Consider the following 18,205-nt stretch of genomic DNA (forward strand, 5'->3'; position numbering starts at 1 on the left):
AAGCTAGCATATAAACTAAGAGCCATGGATGAGGAACATCTCCTTGTCCTTTGATTTGATTTCTGCTTGAAATCACTACTTGATTGCAGTGCAAAATGTTATTTCATAATGGCCCTCAGTCTGCTTGTTAATAGGACAATGTATCACTAGCATGTGTCAAGTGCTCTCCTGGATCAGAATTCAATACTTTGTAGGGTCAAGTTCTAATGTGTGGAAAAGGAAACAGCATGACCAAGGAAAGGCTCAGTGGTTAAATAAGCCTGAAATAATTTAAATAGTTTATGTGAGATTATCCCAGTAGTAGACCAAGCCAACAAAGGATAAGGAAGAAAGGACATCTGACTCTAGAATTTAAAGCTATCCATATATTTGATACTAAAACAGGGATATGAATGTGGAATTTCCTATCTGATGGATAGGAAAATCACTAATGTTTTGGGACAGGATCTAATTTGGTGATACTAATTTTAAGTATGGATTGGGGAGTGGGGGGGTGGTATGGGGGGGGTTGTGTCTTTTTTGTCCAAGTTTGAGGAAAATCTGATTCCCAGCTATGGAACACTTCCATAGTAATTATAGTTCTAAAGTAGTAAAAGGTTGTTATTTGAGATATTAAGTTTTACCCTTAAGCTGATGCTAAACAAGTAACCTAGAAGCAAAAGGCAAATTTATGATCTCTCTTTATATAGGTTCAGAAGCTGTATGTAATTTTTCTCCCTCTTTTTAACAAGAAAGTCATACAGGTCATGATACGGCTTTGTTACTTCATACAATATCATTGTACATTATGTTATAAGCAAGTAATAGTGTAATTATATGTAGGACATCAACACTTTAATATTCTAAAACTCATAATAACATTTTATTGTATTTATTTGGATCTTCAGAGTACTGAAGTCACCTGACTATATCGAAAATAAATTTAAAACTTCCATATGGCAGTTTAAGGAACTGTTTGTCACTGTTTCTTTTTCAGATTTAAAATCTTCAAACTACCGCCCCTAGCGCGCAAGCGCGCCGAAGATGAACTCACGCCCGGGGAGACAGTTCCCCCCTTCTAGTAACTTCCCTGATTCGGATCGTCATCAGTGCGCGCCGCGGGTGAGTTGGGTTGTTTCTGTCCGCCGCCTTAGGACTGAGGCCGCGGCGCGGAGGACTCGCCTGGAACCGTGTGGTTGGAGCGAGTTGGGCCCTACCTGCCATGTCGGAGAGTGCGGAGAGTTCTGCGGAGACCCACAGCTCCTCTGAGTCCTCCGCTCAGAGCTTCGCTGCTGCCGAGCCGCGGATCATTAAAATCACAGTGAAGACTCCCAAGGAGAAGGAAGAGTTCGCTGTGCCCGAGACCAGCAGCATCCAACAGGTGAGGGGTTGGGGGCGGGGAGTGCAGCCGGGGGCAAGAGCCTTGGCCTGTGGTTTCCACCTCCCACGCTGGAGGGTGAGGGTCCTTCGCGATGACAAAGCAGCTTCTGCTTATCCGAGCTGTTCTCGGTGCTGTTGGGCGAGTATCGGGGCTGGCCCGGCCTTGTGGAGGGCCGCTGCTAACAGGCTATTGGGAGTGGTGAAGAAACCTTCTGCGTCGTCTCCTCCACGGCTCCTCCCTTTTGCGATTCTGAGAGCCGGCCCGGGAGGTGGACGTAGCTCGTTTCGTAATTCTGAGTTGCCCTGCTGAGCTGACTCGGTCTGGCAATAGGAGGCTCGCTGGCTAACTAGTACAACTGTAGAAAACATGCAGTCACCTACGTGGCGGTGCTATAGTGTCAATAACTATCTTGATCTAAAATTTGCTTTAGAAACAGCAAGTAGGCTATGGCAATGATCTCTTAATTTTAGAAAAGCCACGTCTTTAGACTGTACAAAACTTCCACTACAAATAAAGCACAGCTTCTGCCGTGCTTCAGTGCAGTAGTGTCTGATAACTCTGAATTGTTAGGGTCTTTGCTCTAAGTTTCTATGAAAGTATCTCATTGTGCCTTCGTTTCAAGAGAATCGTTGACACTATTTCCTGCAGCGCTTCAGTTTTTTGGAGGCCTTCCATGGGAGTATTTACCAGGATTTAATTAGTTTAGATTGGGAGGCTACAAATTGTAGGAAAGGTGTGGTCAAAGCATAAGGCAGATATCTATAAAGCCACTCTCTCCTACTTGTGAAGGATGTAGATATTGCTATGCTAAAATACTTGAAAAGGTGAAGGTCCCTGAAGGATATTCAGAGCTTACTTCATTTTCTATAAAATTTCTCTGTAATTCAGTGCGTGCAGCTTGACATCATGTTATTTTTTTTGTGCAGTTGATAACTGCGAACCTCACAAAAATGATTACATATGTAAGAGTGCAATTGATATATTGAAATGGAGCTTTAAATCGTTAATTGCTGATGAGTCAGAAAAATTTATTTTCAGGAGGGAAATATAAAACGTGAGTTAAGCTCTGAGTAATCTTCTAGCCAGGGTGTGCCACCTAATTTTAAAATTCTTTGTAGTTCCATTTTGGTTTTTTGTATAATATGCTGGTTCTAATTTAAAGATCACATTGGACCTGAAAAGCAGTTTGATTGCAATAATATTGGGGGCTTCAGGAATTATAACTAAATTCATTTAAGATGTAAATTCATAATATATCTAACTTTAACAGCATGATTTCAAATGTGAATCCCAATAGGAATATCAGGTTTTTCTAATAGATGGTTGTCTTAAAAACTGAAATAGTTATACAAACTAACGAAACCATATTTTTTTACTAAAAAAACTAATAAAAAATTCAGTGATTAATAGAACATATTGCTTTAAAATATCTTCATTGTCTATAGATATCTTAAACTTTAAATATTATCTTGGTGTCCCTTTGAGCTGATATTAACAGATTAAATATGCAGTTGAATTTTCCTCTGAAGTAAGACTGCTGCTGCCCCTGTGGGTCCACCATTTGCTTTGATTTCTGCACAAAGTTACAGCTAGCACAAAAAAATATGCAAGACTGTAGTGTGACTAGTATTTGCTGTATTTCTTAAACAGTCAAAATAAACTGTTGTTAATAATAAGCATTATGTTGCATAATAACAATATATTGGCATAATAACAATAGATGTGAGGTTTCTAGAGCCAGCCCTGAAAATAGATTAGCCTCAAATAAACAAATTGAGTATCTGTTCAAATGCATATGGGATCAGCAAGTGGGTTGTTCTGTTGGTATAGGCAAGCTGACAATGTCTGCCCTATTGGAGGGGAGGAAAGGTCTAAATTCATACAACCTAATAGCTTTTAGTTTACTGTGTGTTCCTGTAGCTAATAATATCACTTAGTGACTTGATTTTGTTTACAGTCACTTCAGAATACAGCAAAAAAAAACCCTAAGTCTTTAAGATAAATATTTTGGGTTATCTAGCCTAAATTTTGGGCTACACAAAGTGTATTTTATGTTGCTCCATTGATGTAAGTCAGGTTTGCAACAGTTCAAATTTGAGGAAGATTTTCCTACGTTAGAAGACTTCAGTAACAAAGGGTTTGTTATTGTTGATCCTATGTCGTGTCTCTAAGAACAGGCAGTTATGTAGGTTAGAATGGAAAATAACCTTTAAGTACCAAACTGCTCTGGGAGGTCAGTTTATTGTAAGTGCCACCCATCTGTCTTTATTTTCCATGGAACTTATTTGATTATGTTGAGCACAGCTTGGTTCAGTATTAGGACAAGGACCAAATATTTGCTTTCTTGACTTGGTATGATACTGAACTTGCAGGCCCATACACTGCTCTGTACAAAGACTTCTATTCATGGTAGGTAAAGATGAATACCTATAAGTCTGCTGGTTTGAAATCCCAATATGCAGGAGACTAGCTCAGTTAGCTCTGCTTGTCTTCCTTTTTTTTCCCTTTGTTTTATTTTATGGGTTCTGTGGGCTTGACTTAACAGTGTGTTTTGGTAAAACTCATACACAGAGAGAGTGGGCAGTCATATTACAGACTACTCATGCACTGCTGTCTCCTCTTAGTGAATGACTAATTTGCTGAGTGATGAGATGTTGGAACCAGTTTTTACTTTCTTAATTTAGTTTGTTTACCCTGTAGGCATTCTTGGAATGCCAACATAGCAACATTGGCAAAGTTCAAAATGTTATTGTAATTGATTTAGTGTTACTATCCACCAGCATGTATGCAGACTTTCAGGTATCAAAATGATCCATTTTGTGAACACTGTAACTCTTAGAGAATAACATTGATTGCTTTATATTTTTAATTATTAGGCTAACAGAGTTTGGATATAGCAAATGTATGCTATTAATTTTAAAAGCCTGCAGTTCTTGCAGAGAATTATTGTCAATCCTATGATTATCTGAAAATTTCAGGATAATGTCTTTTGAAATGTTAGTGAAATCAAATTTCATCCATATAACCATAGAAAAGTTTAAATTATTTTTTCTCTATTTTTATTTAATGTCAACCTTTCTTCAGTGAATATAGTTTTCAGTAGTAATAAATTATTATAAGCATGTAGTATATTTTTAAACTAATTATATACCTGAAAATTGTGCTTTCTGTACTGCACTGAATTATAAATAAACTCATCTACTGAACTATATGTGTAAATGTATACATTGCGTTGGGACTCTGTTCATTGACAAGATCTGGTTAGAGTTCTATTCTCTGTTTAAAATTTGAATAAATATTATTGTTGAAACTCTAAATCCAGAAATCCAGGGTTTCAGATTTGTGCCTGGTTTTTACAATCACAAGTTGGCCATGTTTGGCATATAAAGTTCATGTGTACATGTTAAGGAGAGCATTGGGTGATTTGATAGTAGAACATCTTTCCTAACTTCTGTATGCTTTTGATATTTCTTATAATGCTTTATTTCATAAGGACAACTTAATTTCAGTTCTTTTAATATAACCAGTTCTGTCTTGCCTGTAGTACAGAATTTATTGAATGGTATGACCAAAAGAGGTTGGAAATCATGTAGTCCAATCTATTGTTCTTTTTCAATATTACGATCTATCTTTTTGTTGGCACTAAAGGAACTTGAGTGCAGGAATTGTTAAAGCATTGAGTTTTTTTACCATCATATGTCTCAGTGCACTGAAGCACATCAGTGATACATTTGTGTGACTGTTTATGGAGTCAGCCTTGTAATATGCTCTGATTATTCACAGAATCATCGAGGTTGGAAGAGGCCTTCAAGATCATCTAGTTCAACTGTCAACCTCGTACCACTATAATCACCCCTAAACTATATCTCTGTGTGCCACATCCAGATGCCTCTTGAACATTTCCAGAGACAGTGACTCCACCACCTCCCTGGGCAACTTATTCCAATGCCTGACCACTCTTTCAGTGAAAATTTTTTTCTAATATCTAATCTGAACCTCCCCTGACGCAACTTAAGGCCATTTCCTCTCGTTCTTTCACCTGAGACATTTCTTTGAAATAAAGAAACCCTGTGTGATTAACTATTCAGGACTTGGAGAAACATATTTTAAGTCAACTTTATAATGGTAATATTTAGACTTGCAAGCATTCTAGAAAGCCATTTAATCTGTTCCTACTCAAAGTAGGGATAGTACTTAAATTTATTGCTAACAGGATCAGAACAAAAGAGTGAGAAGTAAAATAATCTTAAAAACACCTTTCCCCCACCCCTCCTTCCTTCTACGTTCTCCCTGCTCCCCCCAGCGGTGCAGGGAGACAGGGAATGGGGGTTGCGGTGAGCTGTTGTTTCTGCCGCTGCTCAGAGAGAGGAGTCCTTCCCCTGCTCCCATGGGGTCTCTCCCACGGGAGACAGTCCTTCACGATCCTTGCTGGCATGAGTCCATCCCACAGGCAACAGTTCTTCCCAAACTGCTGTCCCGTGGGTCACTCCTCCATGGAGTGCAGTCCTTCATGAATGAGCTGTACTGACGTGGGTCCCCCACAGGGCCTCAAGTCCTACCCAGGAAAAACCTGCTCTAGTGTGGGCTCCTCTCTCCACAGGCTGCAGGTCTCCGGCAGGACCCTGCTCCATCATGGGCCTCCCATGGGGTCACAGCCTCCTTCAGATATCCACCCGCTCCAGCATGGGCTCCTCCATGGGCTGCAGATGAGTCTCTGTACCCTGATAGTCCTCCATGGGCTGCAGGGGCACAGCTGCTCCACCATGGTCTGCACCACGGGCTGCAGGGACCTCAGCTCCAGCACCTGGAGAACCTCCTCCTCCTCCTTCTGCACTGACCTTGGTGTCTACTTTGTTGTTCCCATGTTCTCACTCCACTCTTCCCTGGCTGCAATTTTCATCTGTGCAATAACTTTCTGTTCTTAAATATGTTATCATGGAGACATTACTATCATTCCTAATTGGCTTGGCCTTGGACAGTGGCAGGAAGCCTGTCCCGGAGCTGGCTGGCATTGGCTCCACAGGACAGGGGAAGCTTCTAGCAGCTTCTAACAGAAGCCACCCCTGTAGCCCCCCCACTACCAAAACCTAGCCACAGAAACCCACTACACCAGGACAGGGTTAATTTTTGCAGTAGCCAGGAGGGGGCATGGCCAGGACCCCTTAACAGAGGTTGAGAGGGGATCGTGGCTCCCTCACTCGCAACCTCTCCATGCCGGGGCTGGGTTGTGCAAGCCCTGTGCTGGTGGCAGAAACCACGCTGTGCACGCTTTGAGGTCCGGTGGTGAAAAAGCAATTTATTCAAAGCAGCAGGGGTTTTTATCCCCTCTGTGGGAGGGATTAGGAAGGGGGGCTGTGACTGGATACAGGTTCGGGGGGAAGGGAGTGGTTTGGAGAGTCGACTAGCCAACAGGGAACCAGGAAGATCGAACTCCAATAGAAAACCAGGGATTGGGGAGAGACAGGTGAGAAGACCAATAGAGTTACAACAGGGGCGGGGGCTGGCTCAGTGAGGAAGACAGCATGGCACTGTACAGGGAGACCGCATGGGTGAGAGAAACAACAGAGCTTTAAGGGAAACCCGTACAATAAAAATGCAAATAAACTGTAAGTGTTTTCAGTTTGCCGAATTCCGGAGCTGCTGCCATGGTGGTTCCTTTTCTAAAGGCATTCTTTCCATGATTCATATTTCACGTGTTCTCCCACACCCCCTCACGTCATTGCCGGTGGTGGGGAGAAGGGAATCTCTTCCCAGGATAAGGGGTCTCTTCCAGTCGGGGTAGTGTGGCTGCGGTCAGGCTGGACCAGGCTCCTCTGCAGTGAACATTTTGCATGTGAATCACTCTCTCTTTTTTGTACACTTTGTTTTTAATATTGTTGCTGTTACTGTTTGTTTTCTTATCTCATTGCTGTTTCCAGTAAATTGTTCTTATCTCAATCCGCAATCTTTACCTTTTGTGCCTCCAATTTTCCTCTCCAGCCACCCGCAGGGGGAAGGGGGAGGAAGCAAGTGGCAGGGTGGTTTGGAGAGTCTCAGTGGGAGCACTAAATTGGGGAGTACTATTGCTAAACCATGACACCAAGGTAAACCCACTGCAATGTCTGAATAATTTAAGTAATCTACTTCAGGCAGGAACAGATTAAATGGTTTTCTAGGATGCTTGCAAGTCTAAATGTTACCAGTTGTCATGGTATAGGAATGGTATTCCCCAATTTAGTACTCCCACTAAAAAAACTGCGACCCGCTCCCCTCCCATCCTCTCTGATGGGAGGCACAAAAGGCAAAGATCACGGGTTCAGATAAGAACAATTTACTAGAAACAGAAATAAGAAAATGAACAGTGACAGTAACAATATTAATAACAAAAGTATAGAAAAGAGAGGGTGATTCACATGCAGAAATGCTCACTGCAGCCCCCGGGCAAAAATGAACAAATAGTGGACAGCTTTCCCCCTCCTGCCACACTTTCTCCACCAGAAGCCCCGACCTTCTTCTCGGAAGCCCTGACCTTCTTCTTGGAAGCCAGAGTCCCTTACCCCCACCCCTGGCAATGACTTGAGGTGGTATAGAATAACCTCCTAGCCATGCTCACATGGCTCCAGGCTCTGCTCCCTCATGGCTACTGCAAAAAATTAACTCTGTCCTGGCCAGAACCAGGACACCAGTATAAAGTTGACTTAAAAGATGTTTCTCTAAGAACTGGAACCAACTCTGTGTGAGCAGACTGCTAACTGAACAAATGCTACCTGCTACCCAGGCACAAAGATTTCCTACCTCTGTTGTATCTCGGGTTCATTTTTTGGGGTTCTGTTTTGTCTCTTACTATACTATAAACCTTTTCAATTAGGGACTTGCCTTCAGAGTAATAATACAGTGGGGTTTTCCATTTTGGTTTTTTTTTAACCTTGCCTCTTATATAAATATTTAATAATAAGTCATTGCAAGATAAATGTTTGGAGTTCCTGTATGAGAGTTCACTAGGATGTTTGGAATACGATTCTTTTAAAAATCAAGTTGACTGTACTAGTTGAAAAATGTTAAACATTGTTAACTTCTGGAGGACTTTCCAAATGCCTAAGATCCGTTCAGAAACATTTAGTCTACTGACTAGTCATGTTGAACAAATTTATTTGATTTTCTTATATTTACCTTTTTATATTTTGTTTTTTCTGTGAGAGTACTTTTACATGGTGCGGCGGAGGTCCGGGGGCCCCGGCACCCCCCGCGCCAAGTGTGGCGGAGGTCTGGAGACCCCGGCAGCCCCCGCGCCGCGTGCGGCGGAGGTCCAGGGACCCCGGCAGCCCCGCGCTGCGATGCGGAGGTCCGGGGACCCCGGCCCCCGGGCGTGGCCATGGTCGGCCCCCGCCCTAGCCCCGGTGGGAGAAAGGAGAGAAAGAGGGGGAGCCTCGCCGGCGGGTACTGCGCCCCCGTGGAAGAGGAGAGGGAAGCTTCGGAGCACACAGAGGTTTGCCGCTCCGGTTTGGGGGAGGGGAAGGGTGTCGAGGGGGCCATGGGGGTCCTCGGACTGGCGGGAGGGCGAGCAGGGCAATCCTGTATGAAATGTCGCAGGCGAGCAGTGCACCTGAAGATATGTGGTAACACAGTGGGGTAAGGATAAGGTCAGGATGGATAATGGGTTCTTTTAGAATGTTGGGGGTCCCGGCTGGGCTGGGACCTTGAAAGGCACCCCAGCCTTGGATGGGTATGGGGGCCAGAACAGTTGGTTGGTTTGTTTGGTTTTGGCTCACCTGCGGCTACTGCCCAGGTTCGGCATGTTCTGGATATATTTGCTTTGCTCTGTTACATCCTGAAAGGGGGGTCAGGACAAAGGGTTGTTCCTGGGTATTTCCTTGAGATTGTATATAGATAGGTGATAGCAAAGTAGGAAATGAAAGACTTGCCCAAATCGTTCTAATAGGAATGAAACTTGTGTACCCCTATGTGGTTGCGAGCTACGCTGGCGATGGTACATGCCTTTGGTAGAGTCGCCCATGCCAGACAGGTCAAAACCATAGGGCCAGATACACTACATTCTTGGGCAGGATGAGCTCGTTAGCCTTCTGGCAGTCATCCTAGGAGAAGGACAACTCTAATCCCGAACCCGGGCAGATGGAGCTCGCTTAGCCCTGTAAGGCCATCCATCTAAGAGAAGGTCACTCTAATTAAACCTACGTCCTGAGGACCTCGCTGCCACCGTCCAAGCTTGCTCGACCCTGGCAGATGAACCTTAGGATTAAAGGGTGGGTTCAGTTCCGCGCATACTGCATCTCACCTAAAAATTCCATTGTGCAGGCTTGAAGGCTTTACCCACATGCAAAAAGCCCTGTAGCGACGGGCGAGGGTCAAAACGGCAGGTGAAAGGTGCACTGGAAGCCGCAGACCCAACCCTGCATGCAGGCGGTTCAGGATATTGGTCATTTGAGACTGACCGGAGATGACAGTCTCTTGGGGCAGCACCCTGAACGACCAAGCAGCCTTTTCAAGGACAGCACTGCTTGCTCCACTCAGAGAGGGGCCTAGAAAAGGTGACCTAAACAAAGCTCATCTCCACCTTCACCCGGTTGGTTAACCGCAGACCAACGGGCATCTTCTTCCAATGTGGTTGCACAAAGATCAAAAGACAAAGGCATACACCTGCCTCCAAAGCTGTACCTAAAATCTATCTCGTATTGGCCTTTTTAGCCACCAACGTGCTTGCAACAAACATGGGTAGAGCCCTTCCCAAATCTTTGTTCGCGAAGCCTAGCCATGACTTTTATGTAGAATAATGAATCTCAGAAGTCAGTCAAAGCATAACATGGTTGTTATTGGTTAAGAAGGCAGGAAGAAATATAATTGCTTTTCCAGGTTCAGTTGTTTTAATCAGGGTATGATTTCATGATCAGCTGAACTATGTGTCTGTTCACTATGCCCTGGGCTAGAAGCACATTTTATGTAGCTGTCATGAGTTGGATGAGAGAGCAGAGTGACCCAAGAAATAATTTTTGACTGTGTGTAAAGGATTGCTAGTTTTGACGTGTGAAAGGTAGCAGTAATATGTCCAAGAAGAAAGGATACTGCTCCTTTCAGTATCTGCACAAATTTGGACTGAATTAACATAATATTTTGTTGCATTCCCAGTATGTCAGCAATGGATTGTTTCAATAGCATGTTTCTAGGCTGTATAAAGCAAAACATATTGTGGAAGTGGATTAATATAATAAATGTGAGCAAAATAGTTCTTCCTCAAATTATTAAAAAAATAATAGTTCAGTATTCAATTACATAATTATATTATATTTACTTTTGTTTAGTTCAAGGAAGAAATCTCTAAGCATTTCAAGTCCCACACTGATCAACTTGTTTTGATATTTGCTGGAAAAATTTTAAAAGATCAAGATACTTTGATTCAGCATGGGATTCACGATGGACTCACTGTTCACCTGGTCATCAAAATGCAAAACAGGTAACCTGACTGATGATGAACAATCTTATTTTTACCTCAAAGTAGTAAAAATATTTTTAATTTCTAATGTGATAGCTTTCTGATGGGCAAACCTAGGTTTGACTAAAATGTTTTCAAAAGCAGTCCAAATACTCTTGCATAAGAGAAGCAACCCCAAAATGTGTGTGGTTGTGTCCCTAAATATCATGCATACACTTTTTGAAAGTTAATGTTATCTTCTAAACTGAGCCATTACTATTAAATCACTTGAATTGGCTTCTTAGTTGTAGTTGGTGCAGAATAGCAGTCTGAATACAATCTGAACAGTCCTTGATCTGTTTCACTGTGTGATAGCATCCATGCTTATGCCCCTACAGTAGACAGGTGTGGTGAGCATACAAATTGGGCAAGCAGCCTCTAGTGCTTGAGCTAATTTATGATGGCATTAACTTTGTGTAACTACATTGTTACCATGCTCTTACAGTATTAAAGAATATTGAATTTCTGATATTATTCTAGTGATGAAATAAGACTTTAACTTAATTTGATGTTCAGAGGGGTGGCCTACTAATGGTATGGTATGGAATAGATCTTGTATTATAGATCTTGGTAGCCTTCTCTCCTTTAGGGATAGTATAAAAAGATGGTAACAGTTGCAGTGATGCTCATCCATTTTCTTAGTGTTAGAAATTACTGTTCTGAAGAAGTGATGAGATTATAGATATCTGAGAATCACAGCATGATAGAGGTTGAAAGGTATTCTCAAGGTCATCTGGTCCAACACCCCTGCTCAAGCAGGGCCACCTGGAGCCATTTGCCCTGGAACATGTCCAGGTGGCTTTTGAACATCTCCAAGGAGGGAGACTCCTCAAGCTCCCTGGGCAACCTATTCCAGGGCTCAGTCACCCTCACAATAGAAAAAAAGTCTTTCCTTCTGATCAGAAAAGAACCTCCTATGTTTCAATTTGTGCCAGTTGCCTCTGGTCCTGTCACTGGGCACCACTGACAAGAGCCTGGCTCCATCTCTTTGCACCCTCCCTTCAGGTATTTACATACATTGATGAGATCTCCCCTGAGCCTTCTCCTCTCCAATCTAAACAGTCCCAGCTCTCTCAACCTTTCCTTGTAGAAGGGATGTTCCAGTCCTTTCGTCATTTTTGTGGCTCCTTGTTGGACTCCCTTTAGTACGTCCATGTCTTGCTTGTACTGGGTAGCCAAGAACTAGTCACAGGACTCCAGGTGTGGCCTCACCAGTGCCTAGTAGAGGGGAAGGATCACCTCCCTCTACCTGCTGACAACACTCCTAATGCAGCCCAGGATACCATTTGCCTTCTTTGCAGCTGTGGTGGGTTGACTTTGGCTGGACGCCAGGTGCCCACCCAGTCACTATCACTCCCCTTCCCAGCCATAAAGGGGAGAGAGAATAAGCTGGAAAACAATTTGTGGGTTGGGATAAGGCAGTTTACTAAAGCAAAAGCAAAGCAAAAGCTTGCATGCGCAAAAGCGAAGCAAAAAATAACAGGATTAATATTCTACTTCCCATTAGCAGCAATGTCCGGCCACTTCCTGAGAAGAAGGGCTTCAGCACATGTAATGGTTTTTTAGCAGGCAGCCATTGGAAACAACAAATGCCCCCCTTCCTGCTCCTTTCCTTAGCTTTTATACCTGAGCTGATGTCATATGGTATGGAATATTCGTTTAGTTAGTTTGGGTCAGCTGGCCTGGTTGTGTCCCCTCCCAGAATCTTGACCTTGACTGAGGAAGGAATGTTACAGTACTGGTGCTGTGCTCAGCAGTAGCCAAAACACTGGTGTGTTATCAACACCCATCTAGCTATCAATGCAAAGCACAGCACTGTGAGGTCTGCTATGAGGAAATGAACTCCATCTCAGCCAGATCCAATACAATCTCCACCCCTTATTCCATACCATTTGCGTCATACTCAGATCCCACATTATATATATATATATATATATATATTTTCTGACTGTCTCCCATGGTTTCACAGATAGATATTATTTTTTCCCATTTTATGGCCTTCTTTCACCCCTCCAGATCTTGGGCTCCATTCCATCAGGAGGGGTACTCAGGACAGAAGAAGCAACACAATTGGTCGTTGGGCACCGACAGCAGCCCAGCTCGGGTCATTGTCACACTCTCCTTCCTCCTCACAAAATTTGTTCTTCACTGTCCTGCTACTTTACTTCCTGCAACATATGACTTAAAACACAGATTATTTTTCCCACAAGGTTAAATCTCCTTGAAGCACACACCAGGTCTCCCCATCCTCCCGCATTACCCACCAGGTACACCCTGGCCCCTGAGCAAAGACAATCCCACGGATGGGTTTACCTTTTCTCATGGGAGGAGAAACCCACACCAACTTCCCCAGCTACTTCCTTACGTGTAGTACAGGAACCTTATCCCCTCCCACAGTGTGCAGGGGTTTTGTTTGGGCAGGACCAGGGTGGTTGGCAAATCCCCTAGTGTTGACCAGCCAAGTGGCTTCAGCTAAATTTGCCTCCCAATGCTTCCATGTCCCATTACCTAACGCTCTTAACATAGTCTTCAACAGTCCATTATACCTCTCAGTCTTCCCAGAGGCTTGTGGGTGTTAAGGGATATGATAGATCCACTTGATGCCATGTTTCTTTGCCCAAGAGTTTATAAGATTATTCTGAAAGTGAGTCCCATTATCTGATTCAATTCTCTCTGGGGTGCCATGTCGCCACAGAATGTGCCTCTTGAGGCCTAAGATGGTGTTTCAAGCAGTGGCCTGGTTTACAGGATATGTTTCCAGCCAGCCAATTGTTGCCTCCACCATGGTGAGTATGTAGCTCTTGCCTTGGTGTGTTCGTGACTGTGGTCCAATGTAGTCAATATGCCAGGCCTCACCATATTGGAAACCCAGACACTGCCCTCCATTTCAGGGAGATTTTACTCGCATGGCTCGCTTGATTGCCCCAGTGTTTCACATTCCTGAATAACCTGTGTGATGGCCTCCATGGTCAGGTCCACCCCTCTCGATCACAAGCCCATCTGTACGTCACATGTCTTCCTAGATGTCCTGATGTTTCATGGGCCCATTGGGCTATAAATAGCTCACCCTTCTGCTCACAAAGTCTATCTGAGCTATTCCAATCTTGGCAGCCTTATCCACCTGCTCATTGTTCTGATGTTCTTCAGTGGCACGACCTGTTGGTGGACAGAAATTGTGTGAACAATTTCTATTGCATTTCTGCGACCTCTGCCTTGGCATGGCTGGGTGCAGACAGTAAAAAATACTACGCCACTAATATGGCTGCAGGCCTTGTGCCAAGGTGAAGGAGGAGTTCTTTTGGCAGGAAAACAAGTTTTATGGACACCTGCTGTGGTCCAATTAGTACTGTACAACACAGTATGTTTTCCTTATGTATCCAATGTAGCCTGGAAAAGAATCACGTCTGTGTGTCATAAGCAGCATATAAGCTGTCTTTCTTCTAATAAAGCTGACATCTTGCCGATCATAATGACCTGTGAGCATTATGTCCATACCCCTCTGCCGATATCGACCTTTGGGCACGTGAGCATCAATGTGACGCACTTTCAGAGTCATGTTTTCCACCCGTGCAGCGATGTCCTTCCACAATGCAGCAGCCCAGATGGGTTTACCCCTGCATTGCCAATTGGTCTTCTTCTATTGCTGTAGCCACCCCCACAGGGCATTAGCCACCATCCAGGAGTCAGTGTAGAGATACAGTACAGGCCACCTTTCTCATTCAGCAATCTTTAGGGCTAGTTGGATAGCTTTCACTTCTGCAAATTGGCTTGACTCACCCTCTTCTTCAGCAGCCTCAACGACCCATTGTGTAGGACTCCACACAGCAGCTTTCCACCTCAGATGGTTTCCTACCACACGGCAAGATCCATCAGTAAACAGAGCATAGTTTCTTTCATTTTCTGGTAACTTGTTATATGATGGTGCTTCTTGGGCATGAGTCGCCTCTTCAGGCCATGCTCCAAAATCTCCGCTTTCTGGCCAGTCCATAATCTCTTCCAGGATTCCTGGGAAATTGGGTTTTCCCATTCGGGCTCATTGTGTAATCAAAGCTACCCACTTACTCCATGTAGCACTGATGTGTTGCGTGATGTGTCAAGGGGATGTTTCCTTTGAACATCCAGTGCAGCACAGGCAATCACGGTGCCAAGAGGAGACATGCTTCTGTCTCAATGACTTCTGAGGCGGCTCAAACCCCCTCATAGGCTGCTAATATCTCCTTTTCAGTTGGCATGCAGTGGGCTTCTGATCCTCGATGACCCCGGCTCTAAAACCCTAATGGTTGACCTTGGGTTTCGCCTGATGTTCTCTGCCAGAGATGGAGACATAGATGCTATTTTGTTCACCACATCCATGGGCACATGACGACGTCCATCCTGCCATTTTATTCCCAAGAACTAGATCTCCTATGCAGGTCCCTTTACCTTACTTTGTTTTATGGCAAGACCAGTTTTCAGAAGAATTTGGATTATTTTCCTCCCTTTCTCAAAAACTTCTGCTGTCTTGCCACACACAATGATATTATCAATATATTGCAGGTGTTCTGGAGCTCCCCCCTGTTCCAGTGCAGTCTGGATCAGTCCATGGCAGATGGTCGGGCTGTGTTTCCACCCCTGGGGCAGTCGATTCCAGGTATACTGGACACCCCTCCAAGTGAAGGCAAACTGTGGCCTGCACTCTGTTGCTAGAGGAATGGAGAAAAACACATTAGTGATGTCAATTGTGGCACCACTTGGCTGCTTTTGAGTCCAGCTCAAATTGAAGTTCCAACATGTCCAGCACAGCAGCACTCAGAGGTGGCGTGACTTCATTCAGGCCACAGTAGTCCACTGTCAACCTCCATTCTCCATTAGACTTTCACACTGGCCATATGGGACTGTTAAAGGGTGAGCGGGTCCTGCTGATCACTCCTTGCCTCTCCAGTCAATGAATTAGCTCATGGATGGGAGTTTATGGAGTCTCAGTGCAATATTGCCGTCAGCGCACTGTTCTGGTGGCAATTGGCACTTGTTGGTCTTCGACTTGCAGCAATCCCACAATGAAGGAATCTTCTGAGAGGCCAGGCAGGGTAGATAACTGATCTTCTCTGTAGCCTCAGTAGCTACACCAAAAGCCCATCGATACCCCTTTGGATCTTTGAAGTCTCCCCTCCTGAGGTAATCAATGCCAAGGATACAAGGGGCCTCTGGGCCAGTCACAATGGGGCACTTTTCCCACTTGACCCCTGTTAAACTTCAGCCACTAATAAAGACAACTCCTGGCATCCCCCTGTCACTCCAGAGATCCAGATGGGTTCTGCACTTCTGTGCCTTTATGGCATCAGTGTGCACTGTGCACCAGTATCCACCAAAGTTCTATACCTCTGTGGATCTGATGTGCCAGGCCATCAAATTCACACAGTCTAGTGTGCCTGGTCATCCCTTTCTTTCTCTTGGCCAAAGGCAGGGACCCTCTATTCCTGTTCCTGGTTCAGAGTATTCACTGTCTGACCTTTGTGATGTCAGACCAGAGGTCCCCTCACCAGGATCAAAGGAGTCGATTTCAGTCCTTTTACATCTGAGAGGTCGCTGATTGCTTTCCTGGGTTTCTGCAGCAACTACATGGACAGCTTTCCTGGGTGACCCCTTGTAGTGGGAATGTTGATTTTTTCTTTTTTGTTTGGTCTGTGTTTGGCCCGTGTTTGGCCCCAACCACCTGTGGTAGTTTATATTCTCCCTGCCAAGTTCACTGATAAAACAGAGAATTCGTCCTTGGAGGGAGAACTTCTGTATAAACCATTTTAATTGGTGTTCTTCTATTGGTTCATTGTCTGCCAAGGGCATTTGAAGGAGAAGGTGAGGAGGAGAGGAGGAGGGCTCGACCCTTGACTCAATTAGAAAAGACCCCCAAAGCAGACTGTGCATGCGTTAGGGGATTTCCAAAGTTCTCACGCATGCGCTGAAGGGATGAACTTATATAACTAAGAGGGTGGGATTGAGAGCCTCTGGCAGGGTGATGCTGACCACGCCTTCCCGGGCAGAGGTGCTCATTGACTGTATAAAAGCAGACAAATTTTTTGGTTCGGGTGGGCTTGCTCTACACGAAGGACCAAGTTGCTTTTAGCGGGGACGCCTGCTGTCGTGGGAGCCTGCTAACCCTCTGACAAACGCTGCTGCTGCAGAGGGCTTTATAGTCTTTGGAGTTGGTAAGATCATCTCATAAATGACACCTAGGTGAGTAGGGTGTCATACTTTCCTCTTTGGTTTTTCCCTTCTCCCGAGTGCCCATTTTTTTTTGTTAACCACCTTTTGTAATAAATATTTGCTTTATTGAGTTCCAGCGGTGTCTGGGTTTTCAAGCTTCAGTATGTCTTGAACCCTCCCTAATACACCCCTTCTTAACAGTTCTCTTCCCTCTTAATTCACATACCCGGGCTTCCAGCTTAGAGGTGGGTTCACCATCCCACTTCTTCATATCTTCCCCCCGGTCATGCAGAAAGAACCAGAGTTCACCACGTGGTCTGCACTTGGGGGTTCCTTTCCCCCTGACTGGGGCAGGAAAGGACCGATTTCTTGGGCTGCCCCTGAGAGCTGAGGTGCTGGCCCATGGGAATGAGGAAGTGTCTAGAGTTTCTTCTAAGTTTCGGAGCCAGGAGGATGTCACCTCTACAGTTGGTGCAACCATCTTCAGGTAATATAATGCTACCAGGCTATTGGAATATGATGCAGGGGCACTTTGAACCACCTTCCTCCACATGGCCATCGTGCAAGGAACATGCTTTGGATCTTTAGGGGTGTTATCACTTCTTAGGTTACTATAGATGATTTCCAGCACTGCTAATTCTCTCAAGTACTGGATAACTTCATCTGCAGTGGCCCACTTTCCTGGGGAGTTCATTAGATCTTCCTTGAACGGATACCTTGCCCTCACGCCTGAGAGGAGCTGTCTCCAAAGACTGCAAATTGTTCTTTCTTTTCCAATTCCTCTTTTAATTTCCCGTTCTCTAGCAAGGGATCCCAGCTGTTGGGCTTCATGACCTTCTAGTTGCTGACTATCAGCCCTGTTATCCCAGCATTGAAGCAGCCAGGTAGGACTCCGTTCACCTGCCTGACAGCTGTAATCTTTCCGCATGTCTTGAAGTTCTGATGAGGTCAAGGACTGGTTAATTTTGGTTTCCTGTTAGATTTGTCTCACTCCTTTTGATTTCTTTGTTGATGGACCAGCTTCTTGATCTGCTCACTCCCCTCCTTCTCCTTCTTCTTCTTCTCCTTCTTCTTCCTCTCTTATAATCGATATGGACCTGTAGCTTGCCTTATCCATTTTTTCCTTTTCACTACTGGGGCAAATACTATATTTGTTGTGGTTTGAGTCCCTATCTCAGCCATAGTGTCTTCCAGAGCAGTTT

General features: G+C 44.4%; 1 protein-coding gene across 2 annotated transcripts in view; it reads left to right on the forward strand.

Moving 5' to 3' along the window:
* Window positions 1–1,201: 1,201 nt before the first annotated feature.
* The window catches only part of LOC113981410 (ubiquilin-1-like), a 29,730-nt gene continuing 12,726 nt past the window's right edge, over window positions 1,202–18,205 (forward strand). For both annotated transcript variants that reach the window (XM_027708787.1, XM_027708788.1), the window contains exons 1-2: window positions 1,202–1,360; window positions 10,654–10,805. In XM_027708787.1, coding sequence (XP_027564588.1) covers window positions 1,202–1,360; window positions 10,654–10,805 — 311 coding nt within the window. The remainder of the gene's footprint in view (window positions 1,361–10,653; window positions 10,806–18,205) is intronic.

Source organism: Neopelma chrysocephalum, unplaced genomic scaffold (assembly GCF_003984885.1).
Source record: "Neopelma chrysocephalum unplaced genomic scaffold, ASM398488v2 Primary Assembly neopelma1_96533, whole genome shotgun sequence".
In the NCBI taxonomy this organism is placed as follows: domain Eukaryota; kingdom Metazoa; phylum Chordata; class Aves; order Passeriformes; family Pipridae; genus Neopelma; species Neopelma chrysocephalum.